This window comes from Apis laboriosa, unplaced genomic scaffold (genome assembly GCF_014066325.1).
Source record: "Apis laboriosa isolate Shangri-la unplaced genomic scaffold, ASM1406632v1 scaffold9_cov152, whole genome shotgun sequence".
Taxonomy (NCBI): domain Eukaryota; kingdom Metazoa; phylum Arthropoda; class Insecta; order Hymenoptera; family Apidae; genus Apis; species Apis laboriosa.
The window spans coordinates 853,280-873,980 of NW_025224966.1; the positions used below are offsets into that span (position 1 = coordinate 853,280).

Consider the following 20,701-nt stretch of genomic DNA (forward strand, 5'->3'; position numbering starts at 1 on the left):
AAATATATATATATAACAATATATATAATAATAATAGAAGTGTTATGATATATTAAGTTTTTATTATATTCAATTTATGATTTCAGAATCAATGTGTGTTTTTATAATTTTTTCTATATCACTTTAACCTATAACTAAGCACATATATTATTTCTTAAGTAAAGTTTAACTTGCTTCATGAAAATTCATTAGAAGTTAAATAATATTGTTAAGACCCTTTATAAATATATAACAATTAAGAAATAAAATATCTTAAAATTATCATACATATAATATGCTTGCAAAATGTGTTTAAAACGTTATTTTTAGAAAATTTATTTAAATTAGTGCATCTTTGAATTAAATTAAAATTAAAAAATAAAATAAATATTATAATAAATAGAAAATATAATTAACAAAAAAATGAAAGATAAACGCAATTAACTTTTATATTTTATTCGTTTTATTTTCAACAAAAGTATTTAAAATAAATATTTTATTTTATATGATAAAATTTTTATCTATATGGATAAGTTTTAATAAAATTCTCAATATTTTTACAATATTGATATATTGTACGTATATTGTATGTATTGATATATAGTATTTGTAAAAATATTATATATATTTTACAATATATCAATATATCAATATATCAATATTGTAAAATATATATAATATTTTTACAAATACTATATATACAGAGATTGATTGAAATAAATAATTATAAAGATATATTTAAGGAACTAAATAAATAATAAATCTTAAAAGAGAACTTAATCTTAATCATATTAAGTTCTATTTAATTTATAAAAAGCATTAAAAATGTTAAATTGCAAAAAATTCGCTATTATTTTATTTTTGTTTTTTATTGGCAAAGTGAATAGGTTAGTTTTATTTATTAAAAATATTCGATAATATTTTTATATTATTTAAAATAATATATAAGATAAATTTAATAATAATTTTTTAGAATTTTGTTTAACTTTTAAATAAAATTATATTTTCATATTATTATTTTTATTATTAACGAATAATCAATACATTTCGAAGAATTTTTTACATATATAAATTGTTTTAACAGTAAGAGCCATTGGAATCGAATACCGAGATCAAACAATGATTTCGATGTTTTAATTTTTACTCAACATTGGCCTCAAACTGTTTGCTTCACATGGAAAGAAAAGTCAACATCGAATACGTGTTCGTTACCAAAAGAACATGATGAGTGGACGATTCATGGTATTTGGCCATCTCAATATCATAAAATTGGTCCACAATTCTGTAATAAATTACCATTCAATTCGACCGCATTAGAACCATTAAAAGAGGAATTACAAGAAAAATGGATAGACATAGAAAAAGGAAGAACTTCTTATTCATTTTGGCAACATGAATGGGATAAACATGGCACTTGCGCGGTAGTATTAAAAGAATTAAATACTGAAAACAAATATTTTGCAAAAGGTTTAGAATTATTATCAACTTACAATATGAAAAATGTATTGACAAAAGCGAATATTATTCCTGGACAAACATATAATAAAACAGAAATTTTAAATGCTATTGAACAACAATTAAACACACGAGGAATATTAATTTGTCAAGAAAATAAGGTAAATAAATAAGAATTTATTTTGTTCATCAATATTCAATATTCAATATTTAATAATTAAATTTAATATAATAAAAATTATTTTAGCATACGGGAGAATCATATATATTTGAGATACGAATATGTTTTAATAAAACATTAGAATTAAGCGATTGTACTGAAATTAATGAATATCCTACAAATTGTAAGTCTGAAAGAATAATTTATCCCAAAAAAGTACCATATAACACAAGTACAATAATAAATAATAATATAATAATGAATTTCATATTTATATTTGTATTATTTTATAAATATATATAACATAAAATATAAAATATAAAATATAAAATATATGTAATTTTAAAATTTAAAATTAATATAATATTTATTTTGTATCCGAAAAATGTAATAAAAATTTTAAACATTTAATATTTTTAAATGTATATTTTTTATTTTCATTAATAATTACAAATAGAGATTGTTTTAATAATAAGAGATGTTTTAAAATGATTCCTTTTTCTAAACAATTTGTATAATATTTTACAATGAAATATTACTTTAAAAGCATATTGCAAATTGTATGGCAAGTAATAATTGACATTTTAATCATTCCATTTTTTTTTGAACGATTAAAACTGCAGATGGTGTTAAGCCTAGAATTATAATCATAATAACCAAAAAATTAATGTTAATATATTATAGTTAATACAAATATTAAATTTTAAAATTGCAATAGCATACCTAATGCATTTAAAGGAGCTTCATAATCATCTTCTGTAAAAATTTTCTTAGGAAAATTTGTCATTAAATTAAATGGACCAGGAGTATCTGTCCTATTAAGTTCTACAAATAATCTCACAGCAGATAACTTTTCCTTACTTCCAAAATTTTGAGTTAATACTTGTCCATTAGTAAGTCTAATCTAAAATATTAAATAATACAACATCGTTCAAACATTACAATTAAAATTATATATTCATAAATATGTAAATTATTAACCTGTAATTTTGTATCATTATATTCTTTCCTATAAATATTAGTGGAAGATGAAGGCGTTGAAAGAGATTCTGTTATTATTTTTTCAGCATTAGCTTTAGCACGTCTAGCAGCTTTATCAGCTTCAATTTGTTCTTTAACCCTTTGTCGTGCTAATTTCTCTTCTTCTTTTTCACGTTTCCTTTCTTCTAACAATTTTTTCATTTCTAATTCTTCCAATCTATAATATTAAAATACATATAAGTATATATATGCATATAATGCATAAATGAATATATATATATATGTGAAGAACAAATTCAACTTACTTTCTTCTAGCTTGAGCCATTTCTTTTCCTGATTTTATCCTATTTTTTTCTCTTTCTTGTGCATCTTTTTTTTCCTGTTCTTCCCTCTCTTTATTTTTTTGTTTTAATTTTTCTGTTAATATTCGTAATTGCTCTTTTTTTTCTTCATCCGTAAGAGGTTTTTTCTCTTCTGTACTTTCAGAGAACCTATCATGTCCAGACTTTGTTGCATGGAATTCAACTTCCAAATTAGATTTAAACAATTTTCCACAGCTATTGAACAAAAAATTAAAATAACTATGTTATCAATATTAGTTCATATAAAACATTAATATATTTACATATCACATTTCATAGATTTAGCAACTTCAGTAGTAGACACCTGATCACTAGCATCGGTAATGTCTTCTTGAACTGATGTTTGCAGATTAGACGCTGGTGTACTTTCAGTGATAGGTGGTTCAGATGATGGTTCAGCATCATTTGAATGAGCCAAGAGCCTAAAATAAAAATTAAGATCGTCATCAGACGATGAGAATGAAGTCACGGCCTTTCTCGTACCATTCCATTGCCGGAACAACTCCTTTGTTTCCAGTAATTTCTAAAGCTTTTTCCCTGCGATAGAATAAAAATGAATATAATAAAGGTTATATTACATATTAATTAAAAAAAATTGCCTTAAATTCTTACGCTTTAGATACGCTGAAACCCATATCGACTAGCATATTTATATCACTTGACGACATTTTATTTTATATTTTTGAATTACTTAACGAATATTTTTCACCAAGAAAATAGTATTCAACATTCAAGCAATCAAAAACTTAACGTCACGTTCAACCGACGCGCTACCTATGCAATTTTATACGTTGTAAAAGCTCACTGGTGGAATCACTTTACCGGAAGTCGCATACAACTAAATTTTGAAAATATAATTAATATATTTGAAAAATATATTTTTTAGAATTTAGAAAAATGCAAAAAATATAAGTATAACAATATATAAATATAAGTTCAAAAATTCAGAATTTCAAAGAAATATAGAGTAATGATATTTTATTTTCACTCTAAATATTGTTTACAGTCAACAAAAACATTTAATACATCAGTTTCCATTTTATATTCATAGTTTATAAAATATCACTAAGAATTTAATATATGATCAGAAGGAACAAAACAAAATGAATATAATAATGACAATAATTAAATAATATATCTTAAGCATAAGTCAAAAAAGAAATGTATCTTAAAAAAATGCACTTTACTATTACATAAGCTAAATAAAAAATATTATTTAGTAATGAAATAGTAGATTGCACTAATTAAGATTATTCACAATATATATTGATAGAATAGTGATTGTAATTTGATAGGTTTCAAAGGTTACTTCTTATTTTTTTTTTTTTTTTTAATAGCTCAAGAAACAAAGGTATAGCCCTAAAGTATTGTTAAGTTAGAAATATTATTCTAAAGATTATTAATATTCCTGGGATGCTTTGTCTCCTTTTCCAGATCCACCAGTACCAGTTTTCTTCGGCAAAAGTACTGCTTGAATGTTAGGCAGGACACCACCTTGAGCAATCGTTACACCAGAGAGTAATTTATTCAATTCCTCGTCATTGCGAATAGCTAATTGCAAATGACGTGGAATTATCCTGAAATAAAAATAAAAGTATATATATTTAATGTATTATATATTATTTATAAATTACCAATTAAAGACAACATTTTATATAAATAAATGATATAAAATATATTATATTATATAATAATGTAGGAAAAAAATATCATGGAGAAGCAAAAGTAAAGATAGATAAATAGAGTATGTATAAGTGAATGAGAAAGAGATAGAAAGAGAGAGAAGGGCTTCCTTCACCAACCTCGTCTTCTTGTTGTCTCTTGCGGCGTTCCCGGCTAACTCGAGTACTTCAGCCGCCAAATATTCCATCACAGCGGCCAAATATACAGGAGCTCCAGCTCCAACTCGTTCTGCATAATTTCCTTTTCTCAAAAGACGATGGATTCTTCCGACAGGGAATTGCAGCCCTGCCCTACTACTGCGGGTCTTCGCCTTTCCCTTAGCCTTTCCTGAAAAAACGTACATAGAACGGTTTTTATAGTTTTCAATAATTTACTTTAACACGCTAAATACGATACTTACCACCTTTACCGCGTCCAGACATTTTTTAATGAATTTTCTTAAAACTTTTAAACACGAACAATGAACGATGCTTCTCCTCGTAATACCAAACAGCGAATGAATCTCTACCCTATTCGACGACGGTTATGCGTATGTACATCCGATATTTTGGCGGCGACAGTTAGGTCGGCGCTCGTTTGCGCGGGAACGTTATTTCTACATCACATATACATGTGGCGCCGCCAATCTAATATTAAAATCCCTAGATAAAATTACGGATAATTTTTATAAAATATAATATACGCGTATAAATGTACATTAGATGAAAAAATATTACGTTTTCTAATTTAAATTATTCATTTAATTCGTAATTTTTATTTCTTTATATTAATTTTTATATGGTATACAAGTTTATATTAAAAATTGTACACCCTGCAGAAAATAAGCGCGTCTCAGCATATAGAGGGCAGTACTGAACGTGAAAATAATTAAAATTTATAATTGCTTCAACGTACAGAATTATAAATTTGAAAAAACTTTATGAATATTTTAAAAATATGTTTTTCATTTCATTAAAACTGTTAGAATGAAATAGTTATAACTAATTACTAATCGCACATTATATGGAAAAGTTATCTATATCTTATATATGAAAGGAGAGGAAAAACAAAATACTCAAAAAATTCATATTTTCAACAATTTACTCCTAGGCTCTTGTTTTGGCCAGATCAGAGACCAACAAATATCTTGTGGTCTTTTTGTTTTGTTATACAATACATAAAAATAATGATATTTACAAATGTAGGATAACGTTAGGCACTCAATGAACAAAACAGTAAAATTATAAATGTATTCATATTATACATATTGGAGGTATTACGATGAATAGTTGAACGATATACTCAGAGAATAGAGTGAGATACAAATATTAGGACATGTAAGCACTGATTTAGTTAAATGTTAACGAAAAAAAAAAAAAAAAGAAAGAGAGAGAGAAAAAAAAGAAACAGAACTTTTGCAACGAAACGAATTTTATTCGCTTTTTAATATTGTTTGCGATCTGATTACTGTTCGAACTTGGAATGTTGAAGGTCGGGTAACAAGCATGTTTTTATGTGGAATGTGCTCGCGCGATGTCTCACGTTTTAAATTAAAATTTAAATTAAGTCACTTTAGCTACGTAAGTACCTCACTGCAGTTGTTACATTAATTTCTCTTGTTAATTCACTGGCCTTTGCGTTCATTATTGTGAACAGTGGACATCGAAAGGAAAGATCGATCACTATTCTGATCTCTTGGAATCAGATGTGATTTTCCTGTATTCTACGAATGTCCGTAGACTAGAGATGTTTCTATCTCGAAACATTTTTTAAGTTAAAAGTAATCATTACGGTTCTATAGTTTTGACCTTTTTTTTTTTTTTTGCATTCAAATTTATTGTAATCGCAATCTGTGGTTTCGTAGTTTGAATGTATTTTAAAATTTTTGTTAACACAGAGTTCACGTACACTATTCCCATTTAGGATGCAAAATGAAAAAGAAAGTTACAGTCTATATATTGGAGTAACTTTTCGATTATCAATAAACCGATTCAACGTCGCGATTAGTTGTCCCCTCTCTTTTACACCAGATAATATTAACGATCGATTCATATACAAATTCATGACATATCATATTGTTTCAAGTTATTATCTGACATAGAGTCCACATTACGCAGAATAAAATAAGTTATACGATTTGTCTATTTTTCATTAAAATATTATGATACAAATTACAATTATTTATAGTTTAGAGTCTAAGAGCCGTTAGTTAAAACTATAAAATCTTTATTAACTACTTCAGTCGTGAACTAAGAAGTGCATGTATATTTAGATATAATTTTTATAATCTTCTTACACACTCGTCTCATACGTTGTGTTGATATGAGGATCATTTACGAAATATAAAGGTGTGCTTCACGACCGATCGTAGTATCAATCCGTTGCTATTGCAATTTTATATTCTGCATTATATGTATAACATCATTTCGTGGTATCCATTTGGTCATTAAAACCGAAAGGTTGCTTAACAATTGGTCAATAAAATTGTTTCATCGAATTTTCGCTTGTCTAAATATAATTGTAAGATTTTATATTTGGTATTGGTATGCTAACGACCCTTAACCCTTCGATAATATCACAGATGAATGAGTTTCCGTGTTGTGCGTTACGCATCGCTACCTAAGGTTCCTAACAAGTGCGTTAATCCTTTCGATTTTCTCGCTCAACATTCGCCTTTCCGAATCAAGAGCTGTTCTCGCGGATAAAAGTTCGTATATCCTTCGCTCTAGATGAATGGTCTCGGAACGTAAGTTGTTCGATTGTGCTACCAATTTTGATGTTTCGCTCGTCAAAATTTTCTTTTCCAATGCTTTTTCTGAAATGAAAAGAAAAAAAAATAAAAGATTGTATAACAATTAATGGGTAAACATTTAATGGTTTTCTATTAAAGCGAAATGATTTCATACCTTTGGAATATTCGCTATAAGCAAGGATGATATCCTCGATGCCAGTCCATTTAGGTCTTTCTTTCTTTCCATCCACGTAATCTACATCCATGTTCTCATCCATGATCTTCATATCCATAATCTTGCAATGTTGTTTCACCCCATTTTCACCGGGCATAGGCAAAGAGGGATAACCCATCGAGATAATGTTTGGAACCAAAGGTGGTAGAGGCGGTGGTCGTTCTGGAATTTGTTTCACTTTTACTCTATCCAAAAGCCTCATCTTTTGCGGCGGTTTAGGCAATGTTGGTGGATTCTTCGAATACGCCCTGGCAATTCTTTCGCAATACGCAGTCACGGAATTGGAACATTTCCGTTTCTTACGATCTTGCAGAACGTATTGCCACGTTACTTCTGCCTCTGTATAGAATAATTAAATGAATTTAATCGAATCATTTTTCGATCGATCAAGCGTATAAGATACTTTTTAATATTTACCATCTCTCCTGTTCGGAGGCATTATATCAAGGCCTATAGTCCTGAGAAAACCAACTTTCGGCTCGAAATCTGGTGTATGGAGTAATACGTCCGGATGTTCCCGCGGTATTGGTAATACAGATTCTACCACTTGTTCCGTCTCCAAAGGTACTTCCGGTGGATCTGGATTTAACCTGTACCTCTTCTCCACTTTACAAAGCTCTATTTCTATATGGACGGAGCGAGAAAGAGAGAGAGAGAGAAAGAGAGAGAAGGCAGATGCATAAGTGTTAACGTATGGACGAATGTAATAGGGGCGGGGGAAAAGTTAAAAAAAAAAAAAAAAAAAAAAAAAAAAAAAAAAAAAAAAAAAAAAAAAAAAAAAGAAAAAAAAAAGAAAAAATTAACAAACGATGAAGGGTGACGAAGATTTCTTACCGTTCCTCATACTTAAAGTGGTTAGACCGAACATGGCGAGGAATGCGAGTTTCTTCTCAGAATACTGTAATTTTGCCGGTGGACCTTTGATGATCCAAAGATCCACATCCTTCGTTTCATCCTCGCCTTCCGAATCCGAACTACATGCAAGACCTGTATTCCTCTCCCGTTTCCTTTTCCTTCTCCTTTCGGCAAGATCCAACGAGGACGTCAACTCTTTCGGCTTCTCAGGTACAAGAAAAGACTTTTCGCTGGTTATCTCTTGTTTGACCAGAGCCTTGCTCAAGTCAGGCACATTTAACACCGCCGGTTCGCACTTCACGGAAATCTCAGTCAAATTATTGCACTTGTCGGTGAAACAAAATGCGGTTTTCAGCTCGTTAGAGAAATTCAACAGTTTCTCTTGGTATTTTGGTATCTGTAGGAGAACATTGGACACGTTCTGACAGGTACGCAAAACTTCCTCAGACTTGATGCTCTGCATCAACTGGCTCGTATCTATAGGCTTCTGCGCGATGTCGTTTATGCTGAACTTAAAATTCGGTTGAAACGATAATGTGGACAACAGGTTGTTCTGATCGCTCTTAGACTCTGATTCAGGTTTCATCTCCTTCTCGGCGAGATTGAAGTTGACGTTCGTTGGTTGGAAAGTAGGGGGCGGGCCTTTCCCTTGTTGCTCGTACGTCGAGTGGGTGACGATCAACGGTTTCTCTTGAACAACCGAATTCTTTCCCACGTGATTCTGATGGCTCGCCGCCGTTTGCTTCCCGTGATTCTCCATCTTCTCGTTACACGAGTTAACTAACTTGCCGCTCTCCCTCGTCGACGTATCCGAGATGCCGGTTTTATGATGCGAATTCGCGTGATTCGCGATTTTGTTCCCATTCCCGGCCACGATATTGTTGTAACTCGCGTTTCCACCCATTTTCTCGCTGGAAACGCAATTAACGAGATTGGACGTGGTCGAAGGGGGCGACGAAGATGACGACGACGACGATGACGACGATGACGATGAAGACGATGACGACGACGACAACGACGACGAGATTTCGTTCCGCTGGCCCGACGTTGTCACCGTAGTTTGATTACTTTCGTTCCCATGATGCACCACGCTTTGTTTCGTATTACTGACCATAGGGGCGCTGTTGTTGCTACTCGCGCTATTACCACCGCTGTTAGTAGTCAACGTGGTCGACGATACGTTAATCTTTGGCTGCGAGTGGACTTGATGAGGCTGCGATGATGACGACGACGAAGAAAAATGGGCCGGTTTGTACAAATTGGCTACGTGCGAGACGGGTATATGGGGATGATGAAACTGTTGAGGAGGATAGGGGATCGGATGTGACAGGGATTGCTGAGAATTCGCGTTTTTCGCGTTATCGACGACAGCGTTGTCGTAACACAATTGTCCCCCGATTGTTTGGGACGTGGTCGTTGTAGAGGCCGATTTTATCGACGATTCTTGGTAAGAAGAAAGTTGACTCGATATGCTGTGATTGTGACTGTTCACGATAATCCTTTGCTGGGGCTTCGACGAGGAGCGAAAGGAATCCTCGAAAGGTCTGACAAAAGCCGGTTGAGTTGTAGCCAACGTGCTCGTGCTGGTGACCATAGTAATCGCGGTGGTAGTGATGGTAGTGGTGGTGATGATGATGCTGTTACTGTTGTTACTGCTGGCGCTCGTGTTGGAGGCGTTCGCCGTCGTGCTGGTCGCGGTTGCGCCGTTGTCTTTGTTTCTCGAGCTATGAATACCGTGAGACAACGGCGATGGCGATTTGTGGGTCAAGGTGGTCATATGGTTCGCGCTGTTCATAGTCGAGGGAACCGAGGTGGGTGTCGTTACAACGTGTGTTCCGTGGCTTGTCATGGTGCCGCTGCTCGACAAACCGTTGTTGCTCGTTGTTGTACCAGCTGAGCTCATATTATTACCGCGTTGATGCGATTGTTGCGACGATGATGCTGGTGGTGGTAGCGGCGGTGGTGGCGGTGGTGGTGGTAATGGCGGCACTTGTGGCGACTGTTGCACCTGTTGTTGTTGTTGTTGTTGCGGTTGTTGCTGATGGTATATAGAAGTCGTGACCGTAGTCGTCGCGCTGCTCATTATCGTAGCTGTGTGCTGACTAGAATGAATGGTAGTTGAGGGTACGGAGGGTAAATGGAGGGAAGGTATGGAGATGATAGGCGCCAAGGGCATGGCGAGGGATGGTGGGGGCGGCGGACCTATTACCGCTGGTGTCAACGATGACATAGAGGGTATAGAGGGGATGGGTGGAGGGCCGCCGATAGGCGCGGAACTTATCGGTGGCGGAGGTCCAAGGTTCAAGGGGGGTAGAGGGGGCATGGCCGCGGTGCTGACGGAGCAGATGGTAGCCGTGGCCAACGATGCCGGTCCAATGGGAGCCGGTGGATTTGGAAACGGTGGCAAACGAGAGTGATAGATGTTCGCCGTTGCCGTTGGATCCGACGATGGTGGTGGCGGTGGTGGTGGCGGCGGTGGTGGTGGAGGCGGTGGTGGTGCTACTGTCGGAGGAGGAGGAGGAGGAACCGAAGACTGTTGCTCTTCTTTCCTCGACTCGACGCGATGGTGACTGTTACCGACGGATCCAACGTTAGCGTTACCCGCGTTGCTCCCGCTGTTGGTGCCCGTGCTGCTGCTATTGCCACCACCGCCACTTCCGCCTCCGCCTCCGCCGCTACTGCTCCCGCTTGGACGATCTCTGTTCTCGCGTTCTCGCTCCCGCTCGCTATGCATCTGAGCCGCTATGGTCGGCTTCCTAGCTGGAACAAATCCCGAACACAGTGCTTGGTAATCTTCCACTGATCTACTGGTGTCAACTTACTATTTAGCGGAGTACACGGGTCGTTGATAAATTTCAAATTTCGCGCAATTCTCGCGTACGATGCGCTCAAGTTTTTCGCTTCGATATTATTATTCGTATTATTTATTCGAAATTCGTACCGCGAGGAGAAGCGTTGTTCACGAGGGAAAAGAAAAATTATTCGATTGACGCGATTCAAGGTTGGATACAGATATGGAATACGAATCGAGTGCAAATTCGTTAACGAGTCAACGAGTCGTCTTTACGTTGTGTATACTCGAACAATTCTGATCCCGTGTTCAAAAATTGTTTCGTGAAACTTTAAAAAGACGACGGGAGAGAAAAGAAAGAGAGAAAAAAAAAAAAAAAAAAGAAAGAACAAATTACATAGAATTTTTAAAAGATAACGATCGTTCGTCTATTTTAACTTACCTGGCCGATCCAGTTAGTCTTTCGTTACAATGAGTAACAGAGATTGATGTATTCAATTATTCGAAGTATTGGGGATGATTGCACAGTAGAACTTCAATGATAATTGGATAACGTATTTGGTTCGATTATACATTTCGATCGGTTCGATTGGGACGCTCATATGAGAAAACATATCGTATATATCGTACGTACAACAACGTAGGAAATTAGGTAACTGATCTGGTAACGACTGATCTCGCTGAATCTTCCCCAAAACTGTTTCAGAAAATGAATCGAGGGTCAAGAATTCCAAGTCAATCAGAATTTTGATCACGTTTTTTTTTTTTGCAATGTTTATTTTCAATTATAGTCCAAATATACATGTTTACATAATAAATTATATAAAAACGGTATAATTTTGATAAAAGAACATGTGTGACAGTTATATACATAGGTGGATCAAGTCAATAATAGGGTAGAATACGTTTGCTACAATTAAGAAAAATTATTTCAACACTGATCGTTTAATTGCAAATTTCTAAAACAGTTGCGGGAACTAACGCAAGAGTGCACTATGTTTCAGGAAAACGATACAAAAGTGATATAATTATTAAGACTGATCTGTAAAACGGTTCATTGTTTCGCGTTTTAAGCGATCGTTCGAGGCGAAACGAAATGTTTTACGTCTTGTTTTATTAGCTGGTTAAATGAAAGGGATGAAAAAAAAAAAAAAAAAAAAAAAGAGAAAAGAAAAAGAGAAAAGAAAACAATGAGGAAACGTGAAAATATATAATTCAACGAAATATAATTCAACGAAACGAAGAAAACTAACAGAATAAAAAAAAAAAAAAAAAGAAATATATTTGTCAGCGATTAACATTCATCGATTCTTGCTTCAAATTATAATAATTATTTATAACAAACTTCACGTATACACAAGATGAAAAAAAAAAATGCAAATAAAATTGAATTTATCAAAGGAAAAAAAAATTCACTTGGATGTGAACGAGAGAAAATAATAAACGTTTATGTAACCATTACATATTATTCTCGAACAAAACTCTCCATCTTAAAAAAGATGACGAAGATAAATTCTTTTCCATACAAGTCGTGCACTCTTATGTTGTTAAGTTTCGTCGTTAAAGACGTTACTAACTACAAAACGATTACCTACGTAATGAACGTGTCATTGTACATGAATAAGAGACTTCGTTTTTCGAACACTACAAAAAATCATTTTGAAACATATATACTTCGAATATGATATAAATGGATATAAACGGCCGACCGAAGGCCGACTTATTCTTTCAACATGAAACAAGAGAATTTGTCGCAAGAATTTGCCGATAAGTCTGACTTCGGTCTACGTGTAAAACGAAATTTTACTCGGAAAAAGTCGGGGTGGTTGTCTCGGAAATGCGATTGCAACCTTGGAAAATGTTTAGGATAATCGGCATACTTTCACTCTTTTCAACTATGGCGAAGCGTGTTTGAACGGAGGTCCCACGAAGGTTCAAATCGTTACGTTTATTTTGAACGGTATTTTACTTTCGATTTAAAAAAAAAGAAAAAAAAATTTCAACTTGAAAAACACAAAAGAACGAGAAAAAGAAAAAGAAAAAGAAAAAGGAAAAGAAAAGAAAAGAAAAGAAAAAAACAAAAAAAAAATTGAACAAAGAAAGAAATAAAAATTAAAGATCGGAGGAACAATAAACGTGAAGCCGAACAACTCGATGATCGAGTTATATGCTTTACTTAAAAAATATCGATCCTACCTTCATAAGAAACGATTAGCTATGACTATATCTTCGATTATATCTAGATTAAAATTAGAAGCGTAGTATGTTTTTCTTTTTTTTTTTTTTGTTTCGATTTCATTCACAGTCAGGTATGTATATATATATATATATATATATATAGTCATATATATATTCTGCAACGACTTCTCCTCGCTTCTTGCTTCATCTCGATTCATCCCTGCATGATGAACCGTCGGTCGCACAGTACAGATCTATCAAATGTTACAGAACATTCGACCAACGAACGATACTTCGTTGACGGTTTGATCGCTTGGCACCGATATTCAAACTAAAGTCGAGAACAAAGACGGGAGATCGTTTATCGTAGAATATTTTCCTAGAAAAGAATTTCAAGACGTACGGTGGTTCTTTCGTCGCGGCGTAGTTTCGTTTCGACGTAATTGGTAGTTAGAAAATTCCAAAAAAGGGGAAGATAAACACGAGAGAAAGAAAAAAAAATGGAGAGCGAAAGAGGTAATCGAAACAACGATTGTTGAAAATCGTCGAACAGCGAGAGAAACAGATAAAAGTCGAATGATGTAATAGAATGTACGATATATACCACGATCGCATTAAAAAAAAAAAAAAAAAAAAAAAAAAAAAAAANAAAAAGACGAAAAGAAAAAGAAGAGAAATAAGGTTATTTCCGCGCATAAGAGAAGCAACGGGACAGAAGAAGTCTCGTAATCGCTCGTAATCGATGATTTCTTTTTAATGAAAGGCAGTGGGGGGTGGAGCGACTCGCTCACCTGCAGTATCGGCGGATGCAGGTGCAGGCGCGGGTACCGGGGCGGCAGGAGCGGAATTTCGTGCCGCTCTTCTCCTCTCCTCCTCCTCGCGCAGCGCGGCTTGTTCCCGTGCTTGCCTCAGCCGATGCTCCTCCTCCAGTTTCAGTCTGAAACGAGAATTGTGGCACGATTAATAAAAAAAAAAAAATAAGAGAGAGAGAGAGAGAGAGAGAGAGAAAAAGTTTCTTGATCAAAGATTTTTGAGATATGGTGATCGATAATATTCATCGAATAAAGCATCAAGAGTTTCCCTTACCTCTCGTGCATCACGGGAGACATGAGTCCGAGGGATGCGGGCGGTAACATGTCCGGACTATATCTTAGTCCGTACAGAGGATACGAAGGTAACCCAGGAAATAATGGCGGTCTCAGCATTCCACACCGTTCCAAATACAACTGTTCTTCTAATCTGGTGATCGAGAACGAAATGTTTATTATTCGATGAAAAAAGAGCATTCGCGAGAATGAACGATTATATGATACGTTACCTATAAGCGTGTTGAAGGTGTGGCGGTGGGTAGAGACCGTGGTGATAAGGATTGTAGGCCGCGGGATCGAGAGCGAAAGCCGGTGGAGCGTGGGCCGGATGATGCTCAGGCCGGTACGGTTGAAAACCGGATCGGGCCAACAATTCGGAAGCGGCGGCAGTCACGCTATGTTTGCTGGTATCCGCGGGTCTCGCAGTCGTGTATAACGAGGGAATTTCTTCTGGTCTTCTCTCGTGCGTGGATCGTTCCTAAAAAAATTCACGTTTCCTTGTTTTATGGTCGTTTTTTTTATCGGCCGTCGATAACGTTGTCGATGCCGTTATCGGCTGATACTTTGAATGAGAAACGGAAAAAAGGAAGGAGACTCCCGTTATGTTTTTGTTGACCGAAACAGGTTTGATGAATTTGAAGAAGAGCGAAAGGAAGAAGGAAAAAGAAGTGTGAAAATAAGAAGGAAAAGAAAAAGATGGAAGAGGTAGAGATCGGTCGGTAATGGCGATTACTCACCTTGGCAGGCGAAGGACCTCTAACCAGAGGAGGTGGGGCTCGATTTTTGGGACTCGCGCGAGGTTCTTCTTCCTGAGGTGCCGGCCCTGCCTGTTTAGCCAGGTTTCTCAGAGCGGCGGCAAAACTTCTGCTATTTTGTTGGCCACCTGGACCAGGACCAGGGGTATGACCCTGAGGTAACACGCCAGAACTGGGTCTATGAGATTTGCTGATCGTGGTAGGTTGCGCTTTGGTGCTGGCAGGCTGAAGACCTGAAACAAATCGAAAGAGAGTTCGATCAGAAGCTATTTCGCATATGCATTTCTATATAATATCTTTTACAAAATCGATTGTTTGTGTTTAATGTTACGCGAAAATTATTAATTAAACGCGAATGACAAAATATAGAAAAATAAAGAAAGAGAATCGAGATTGTTTAAAAATAAATGAAATCAATATGCGATAATATTACTAATGATACTACTTTCTCATTAAAATAATTTTAATAAAACTGATCATACATTCAAAAGAGTTAAAGTTCTCACATCAATATGAATATAATTAAGAAATAAAGTACATGATAGATAAGAAAGACTATATGATAAACTTTTTTATTACAACGTTATTCAAATCGTCAATCGATTATCTTTTTCTTTATACTTGAATAAAACAAGAAATTTTCTCATTTAATTTACAAACGATCTTATTCATTTTAACTTTAATTTTTTTCTCTTTTTTTTTTAATTCGAAGAAGACAACTATAAAGACAAGCTTCAAACGAACGATAATAAAGTATGATTCGAACTCGCTTAGAAATTAATTATTTTCTATGACTACGCAAGAAACATTAATTGCAGCTTTTATCCGCATTAATTGAATAGCAGACAATCGACGATACCTCAGCGATTCGAACGATTAATTCTACCATTTTCGTCGCGCGGTACATAGTATATAGTTACATACTCTATCCTTTTCGATCGTTCAACACGCAACGATATCGCTCTTCCCCCTCTCCTACTTTTCATCCAGAGGAAGGAAGGGAGAGGGGGGTTCTTCGATCTTTGAAGCTGTTTGCGCGCGATACGAATCTGAAATTCCACGGAGAACCCGTTGAAAAGAGTAAGCGGCTCGGAAGAGCTTTCAAACCAGATCGATCTTCATCGAAAAGACGCCAAAGCGCCAACTCATTCTTCCGCCTTTTCTTCTTCCTTTTTTTTTTTCCCCCTCTCCATTTTTCTTTCTTTCTTTCTTTCTCTCTTTCCTTTTTTTTCTTTTTTTGTTTTTTTATAAATCAAGGATGAGCCAGGACACGTTGGCACCCGACCGGTGATCCTTTGTCCAGGATGGCGGTTACGAGTGGCGCGATCGTGCGCGGCTGCGCGCGAACCCCCCCCCCTCCCCCCTCTCCCTCTCCGTTCCCCACTCCAGATTAAAACGAGAAAATAACAGAACGAGAGAATACCCGATGGCTCTCTGACGCGGTGATTCCAAGGATGGTTTCCACCCTCCATTCAATTCCTCGTCACCAGAGCGCACACATCTTCGCTTCCTCTCAACGGACACGCGACTCTCTCTCTCTCTCTCTCTCTCTCTCTCTCTCTCTCTCTCTCTCTCTCTCTCTTCCTTTTCCCCCACTGTGTTTCAAACAGTCGGCTTCGGGACGCGATTTCTTTTCCATTCTTTTACCATAGATCCCCACCCTTGCCGACTTAATAACCTTTCTTCCTCCTCTTCGATCGTCCTATCCCCTTCCTTGCGTCGCTTTTCAATTCACCATTCTTAAGGAGAATAAAGACGATCGCAGAAGGCAAATCGCGTTATTAGATTTTCCGTTCGATCGAGAAACGAATTTTTAAAATTTCTTAAATAGGAAATTTCTTTAATAGGAACAAAATTTTCGAAACAAATTTTTTTTTTCTTTCTTTCGTTCAATCCTTTTTTCGATTTTCAATTCGAAAGATAAGTATGATTAATGTTACTAAATAAAATATTCGAAAAATAAGTTATTAGATTCTTTGCTACGTTTTATCTTCGATCGAAACGAAATCTTTAAAATTTTCTAAACGAAGAAGCAAAATTTCGTCGAAGACCAATAGAAACAAACTTTTTTCCCTATAGCTTTTAATATTTTCTAAATAAGGCGACAAAAAAAGATCAATAGAAAAAACCTTTTTTTTTTCTCCATGCTCAATTCTTCTTTCGAAAAAATTTAATAACGCGATTTTCAATTCGCCAATTCGAGAAAGTTAGATTTTTTTTACTTTTTCGATCGAAATTAAGTCTCTAAAATTTCCTAAACAGAGGAGCAGAAAGATTTTTTTTCTCCATGGAAAATAGGAGGAGGGATTGGTTCGATCGAATAGGAAGGAAAAGGGGAAGAGAAAGAGAGAGAGAGAGAGAGAGAGACGTGCGTGGATGGTTCTCCCCCGTAAGCTCGATGGAGGCGCGAGAGGGATCGAAGGGAGTAAAGGGAAAACGACATTCGCAAGGGTGGGTTGACTCGACGTCGGAAGCACAAGGATTCCAGCGAGTGGAAAGGGTGTAGGGGGTGGTGTTAAGCGGCTTACAGTCTGTTACCATGGTAACGCCACACCACTAAGACAGGAAGAGGCTGAATTCAACCCGCTACAGTCCCACTGTGACCCTTCTCCTCCTACATTCTATATCCACTCATCGTGCATCCTGCGGAGGAACGAGGGAGAAAACGACGTGCAGAGCACGATACCAAACAGCCACGGATTACGCCACTGACTCTGTTCCTTCATGTTTCCAAAATATTTTCACCGAGTCGAACCAACGAGCTTGTCCATCGTGAAATCGAAAATGGTCTCGGTTCGTTAATCTTTTAAGGCTTTGCCCTATTTTTTAATCATCGCTTAACGTGATCCTCCACCACACGAAAATAATCGAAAGTCGAAAATTTATTATTATCGAGGGTGTTTTCGAATAATGTTTTCAAGTAATGCGTTAAATTTCGGATACGCAGTGAGTTGCGTGTAATTCTGTAATTTTTCGGGTTTTGTTTAACTGATTATAATTTAAAGATAATAAATTTGTTAAATTATTTTTTTTCAATTTGATAAAACGTAGAAAAAAAAAGTTGAATAAAAAAATATTTCCAAATATTATATTATTTTATACGAGAAAAAATTCTCGTATAGCATAAAGATTTCTTATAATGCGTGTTAATTATATTATGTATCGCTGAAACAAAATTTTTGGGATTGCGAGGATTTCTTAAATCGTTGAATTTAAATATTTTAATATTTTTCATTTTTGGGAATAAATGCTTTTTAAAATAATATTTTGACCTCGAATATTATTTATGCAGATTTGCGACAACAATTTAAAAAAATAAAATAATGATCAACTTAAGGCAACGTACAAATTTATAAATATCGAAAATTAATAAATTATCCAGACTACATTTATAAAGGATCGATCGTTATATGTTCTCGTGGAGAATCGATGTAACGCTACAGCCCTGTTTTTTATGCTTTATTTTAAAAATCGTTCTGTGAAAAATAATTGATGATTTTCAGCGAAATCGAAAATCACAAATTTGAATCAAAAATTCGCGTCGATGAATCAGACTCTTTCTATTACACTTGTTCGTTGGAAACATTTCAAAATTCGAATCACGTAAACACCCAAGTAATTAATTTATTTCCAAGAAGGAAAAAAATGGAAAAGGAATGATATGCAATTTTTGGATCATTTTCCTCTGATAGTAGACGAGGGGGAATACGCAATATTTTTTTTTCTTCTCGGTCGAAAGACGATAAACAACAGGTGGGAACATTGTCGTTTTATCACACCGTGAAAATCGTGGGGCGTATGAAGTAACAGAGGGAAATATTTGTTTTATAAATGCGTAGAACAAAATCAGACGCATAGAAATCCTCTTTCTCTCGCGATAACCATCGATTTTCAGTTGCCGATAAACAAACCGTGACAAGCAGAGCGTGGAAGTACGAAGAGACTTGTTAATTTCTCTCAACGTTTCTTTCTTCTCAATTTAATGTTTTCAAAGAAAAGAAACTTCGAATATACAAAATGAAAAAAACATTAGATATTATATTAATTTTAATTAAGGAGAACGTGTGGCTTTCGAATCTTCGTCTGTTTGAGAAAATATCTTATAATAAAAATCAACTGAATATTTTCTCTCCTTTTCTCTCTTTCAGCCGACAAACTTTCGACCGATTTACGTTCGCCCGTTTTCACCGAATCCAAGAACAATTTCCAAAATTTCGCGACGAGTTGAACCGATCGTTACATTTTTATCAATAAATCGAACGTGGAATATCGATGGAAAGAACAAGGGAATAAAGAAATGAGTGGGCGAAATTTCCGAAGAGTTCGAAATTAAAATTCGAACGAGGCATATACGCGTACACACGTGTACGACTTTACGTTCCATTCGAATATCACTGGCGTCGTAAATTCCGAGCAATACGCACGCATTACACCGACGTCGAGTTTTTCGTATTCGATGCACAGGAATACGCGCATATGTATAAGGGGAATGGAAGTGGAAGGGAAAAAGAGAACGCATCGGAAGAGAGGGAGAGCACGAGCAAACCGCTCGATATTAAAACGCTGGAAAGGAAAAAAACCACGATCTGTCGTCTTATCTAAGGGATAAATTCCGTTTTCCCCGTGCTCGTTTTCTCGAAATTTTCTACGCCGCGTGGAAACACTTTCGTTGCTTCTTTGGGGCCAAAAGGCAACGAGGGTAGAAAGGAAAAAAAAAGAGAAGAAAGGGGAAGAGAGGAGCAGGTAACCACCGACGGGCTTCGTGTCAGATCGTGGTTGACCTTTTCCCGCTCCTGACTCCTCGTTTCCCTTCTGGTTCGGTCGCGGGAAGCCAAGTTCCGCGTGAAAAATCAATGGCGGAAGGACCGTCGCGACAAATTATGGAGAAGGGAAACGACTTTTGTAGCGAACAACCGAAACGAAACGAGAATGGAAAAACCATGAGTCGTCGAGAAAATGTACGAAGCTAAATATGAACGAGGTTAAAAAGAGAAAGAGAAAAAGAAAAGGAAATACGGTTGAAATAATTCAATTTTTGATAGATCAAGTATCGTTGAAAGAAAAAAAATGTCGCGCGTACACTGAGAGATGGCGCAGAGGTAAGAGAGATCTTTCGCTACGATTATCCCCACTCTTAATGCTTTTGGACACTACGCGTTTGGTTCTTCACATTACACGCTATAGGAGATATTCCCTTGGATATTGAAAATCATAAATTGATGAATTATAAGATGTAACTATTTTCAATTACGAAATCAAATGAGAAATTGTATCTCGTCGTTTTAGTAGATCTTATCGCTATCTTTTTTTGTCGCACAATCGGATTAATGTCTATGTTGACAAATAGCACACGCTAGAAGCAAAATATGCGAAAATAAGCGTTTCGCTTTGACCACTTTGAATCAACATTCCTTACGCAGGATTTTTTTCCAGCAGTGAACAGCAGTAGGTTTTACTATTGCTTTGCTC

General features: G+C 35.5%; 4 protein-coding genes across 6 annotated transcripts in view; 1 reads left to right on the forward strand and 3 right to left on the reverse strand.

The window, feature by feature from the left end:
* The first annotated feature begins 40 nt into the window (after positions 1 to 40).
* LOC122720005 (ribonuclease Oy) lies at positions 41 to 1,939 on the forward strand. 3 transcript variants are annotated; one of them, XM_043946377.1, is made up of 4 exons: positions 44 to 93; positions 723 to 866; positions 1,064 to 1,595; positions 1,682 to 1,939. In XM_043946377.1, the coding sequence occupies exons 2-4, from the start codon at positions 805 to 807 to the stop codon at positions 1,895 to 1,897; spliced, it is 810 nt and encodes a 269-aa protein (XP_043802312.1). In that variant the 5' UTR covers positions 44 to 93; positions 723 to 804; the 3' UTR covers positions 1,898 to 1,939. The 3 variants fall into 3 exon arrangements, with proteins under 3 accessions (XP_043802314.1, XP_043802312.1, XP_043802313.1); XM_043946379.1 differs by lacking the exon at positions 723 to 866 and having other exon boundaries at positions 41 to 93; XM_043946378.1 differs by lacking the exon at positions 44 to 93 and having other exon boundaries at positions 707 to 866.
* Positions 1,940 to 2,015: 76 nt separating this feature from the next.
* Positions 2,016 to 3,694, reverse strand: LOC122720001 (UBX domain-containing protein 1). Its single transcript, XM_043946370.1, has 7 exons — positions 3,550 to 3,694; positions 3,421 to 3,474; positions 3,201 to 3,359; positions 2,881 to 3,132; positions 2,576 to 2,792; positions 2,318 to 2,498; positions 2,016 to 2,229 (listed from the first exon to the last, which is right to left on the reverse strand). Exons 1-7 carry the CDS (start codon positions 3,603 to 3,605, stop codon positions 2,183 to 2,185), a joined length of 966 nt encoding a protein of 321 aa, XP_043802305.1. The 5' UTR covers positions 3,606 to 3,694; the 3' UTR covers positions 2,016 to 2,182.
* A 350-nt stretch (positions 3,695 to 4,044) lies between these two features.
* Positions 4,045 to 5,177, reverse strand: LOC122720009 (histone H2A). The gene is made up of 3 exons (XM_043946386.1): positions 5,021 to 5,177; positions 4,740 to 4,947; positions 4,045 to 4,514 (listed from the first exon to the last, which is right to left on the reverse strand). The coding sequence occupies exons 1-3, from the start codon at positions 5,040 to 5,042 to the stop codon at positions 4,337 to 4,339; spliced, it is 408 nt and encodes a 135-aa protein (XP_043802321.1). The 5' UTR covers positions 5,043 to 5,177; the 3' UTR covers positions 4,045 to 4,336.
* Positions 5,178 to 6,012: 835 nt separating this feature from the next.
* Positions 6,013 to 20,701, reverse strand: part of LOC122719974 — a 52,780-nt gene continuing 38,091 nt past the window's right edge. The window contains exons 8-15 of the mRNA XM_043946305.1: positions 15,215 to 15,465; positions 14,708 to 14,955; positions 14,476 to 14,628; positions 14,181 to 14,326; positions 8,400 to 11,180; positions 7,983 to 8,189; positions 7,506 to 7,904; positions 6,013 to 7,414 (exon numbers count right to left, since the gene is read on the reverse strand). Of these exons, the coding sequence (XP_043802240.1) occupies positions 7,215 to 7,414; positions 7,506 to 7,904; positions 7,983 to 8,189; positions 8,400 to 11,180; positions 14,181 to 14,326; positions 14,476 to 14,628; positions 14,708 to 14,955; positions 15,215 to 15,465 (4,385 nt within the window). The 3' untranslated portion in view covers positions 6,013 to 7,214. The remainder of the gene's footprint in view (positions 7,415 to 7,505; positions 7,905 to 7,982; positions 8,190 to 8,399; positions 11,181 to 14,180; positions 14,327 to 14,475; positions 14,629 to 14,707; positions 14,956 to 15,214; positions 15,466 to 20,701) is intronic.